Source organism: Nicotiana tomentosiformis, chromosome 7 (genome assembly GCF_000390325.3).
Source record: "Nicotiana tomentosiformis chromosome 7, ASM39032v3, whole genome shotgun sequence".
In the NCBI taxonomy this organism is placed as follows: Eukaryota; Viridiplantae; Streptophyta; class Magnoliopsida; order Solanales; family Solanaceae; genus Nicotiana; species Nicotiana tomentosiformis.
The window spans coordinates 74,158,343-74,159,716 of record NC_090818.1 but is presented as its reverse complement, the minus strand read 5'-3'; the positions used below and the strand labels follow the sequence as shown (position 1 = coordinate 74,159,716).

Here is a 1,374-nt window from a genome sequence, read left to right as displayed (position 1 = left end):
AAAATCGCAAGGTTGATGCTTTGGCTAACTTGGCCACGACGCACTTGGAGAGAATGAGTCGACAAAGGTATATGTTTGTCATTGATGGGCTATTCCTAGACTTCTTGATCTTCAAATCAACGGAAGCCATCATACATTTGTTCGAGTGATTGAAGAAGAAGATTGGAGGCAATCACTTATAGAGTACCTTGAACATGGAAAGTTAACTGAGGATCCACGACAAAGAACAAACATCAAGTGAAGGGCACCATGATTCATCTTTTGAAGGACTATTCTTGCGATGTCTTGACAAAGAAGAAGCCCACCAAGCGATGGAGGAAGCGCATTCTGGCTCATGTGGAGCACACCAATCTAGTCCTAAGCTCCAATTTTGCTTCAAGAGGATGGGCTACTAATGGACGACAATGGCGAAAGATTGCATGGAGCATGCCAAAAGATATCATGGGTGTCAATTTCATGCCAACTACATCCACCAGCCTCCATAGGCTCTTCATCTAACTATAGCTTCATGGCCTTTTGATGCATGGGGACTTGATGTTGTTGGACCGCTTCCAAAGTCATCAACGGGATAGATGTATATATTAGCTACTACGGACTACTTCTCTAGATGGGCTAAAGTTGTTCCACTCAAAAAGCTGAAAAAGGAAACTGTTGTCGATTTTATCAAGCCAAACATAATTTTTAGGTATGGTACACCAAGATACACAATCACTGTTAATGAGACGCCATTTGAAAATAAGCTCGTAAGGAGTCTATGCGAGAAGTTTGGTTTCAAGCAACATAAGTCCTCTGTGTACAATGTGCCTGCCAATGGCCTTGCTGAAACTTTTAACATAACGCTTGGTAACCTTTTGAAGAAAGTTGTTGCAAAGAACATGAGAGACTGTCATGAGAAAATTGGTGAAGCTTTTTGGGCATACCAAATGTCATGACCCACTTTCCCTCCGTAGGATGTCGTGATGGCACCTAGTCTCTAAGACTAGGTAAGACTAACAAGAATGCGGAATAACTGAAATATTAAACTAAGACTCAAAACGTCAACAACTGTAATAAATAAAATTTGCAACTCAAAGTATAAACAACTCCCAAAACCCGGTAAATATAAGTCACAAGCTCTAGATACAGTGTTGCAAATATCCTATATATCACTCTCTATCAAAACATAAAGAAATAAGGAAAAGACGGGATAGAAGGAGACTCCGAGGCCTACAGACGCGGGCATGTGTACCTTGAAGTCTCCAAGCAACAGCACAACCCTCTAATATCGAGGCTGATACGATGCACGTGGATCTGCACAAAAACATATGCAGAAGCGTAGTATGAGTACACCACAATGGTATCCAATAAGTGCCAAGCCTAACCTCGGTAGAGTAG

The 1,374-nt window shown here is 41.5% G+C and overlaps 1 protein-coding gene across 1 annotated transcript; it reads left to right on the top strand.

Annotated features, from left to right (window-relative positions):
• The first annotated feature begins 572 nt into the window (after positions 1-572).
• LOC138895818 (uncharacterized) lies at positions 573-932 on the top strand. The gene has a single exon (XM_070180555.1). The coding sequence runs from the start codon at positions 573-575 to the stop codon at positions 930-932; it is 360 nt and encodes a 119-aa protein (XP_070036656.1).
• Positions 933-1,374: the final 442 nt, after the last annotated feature.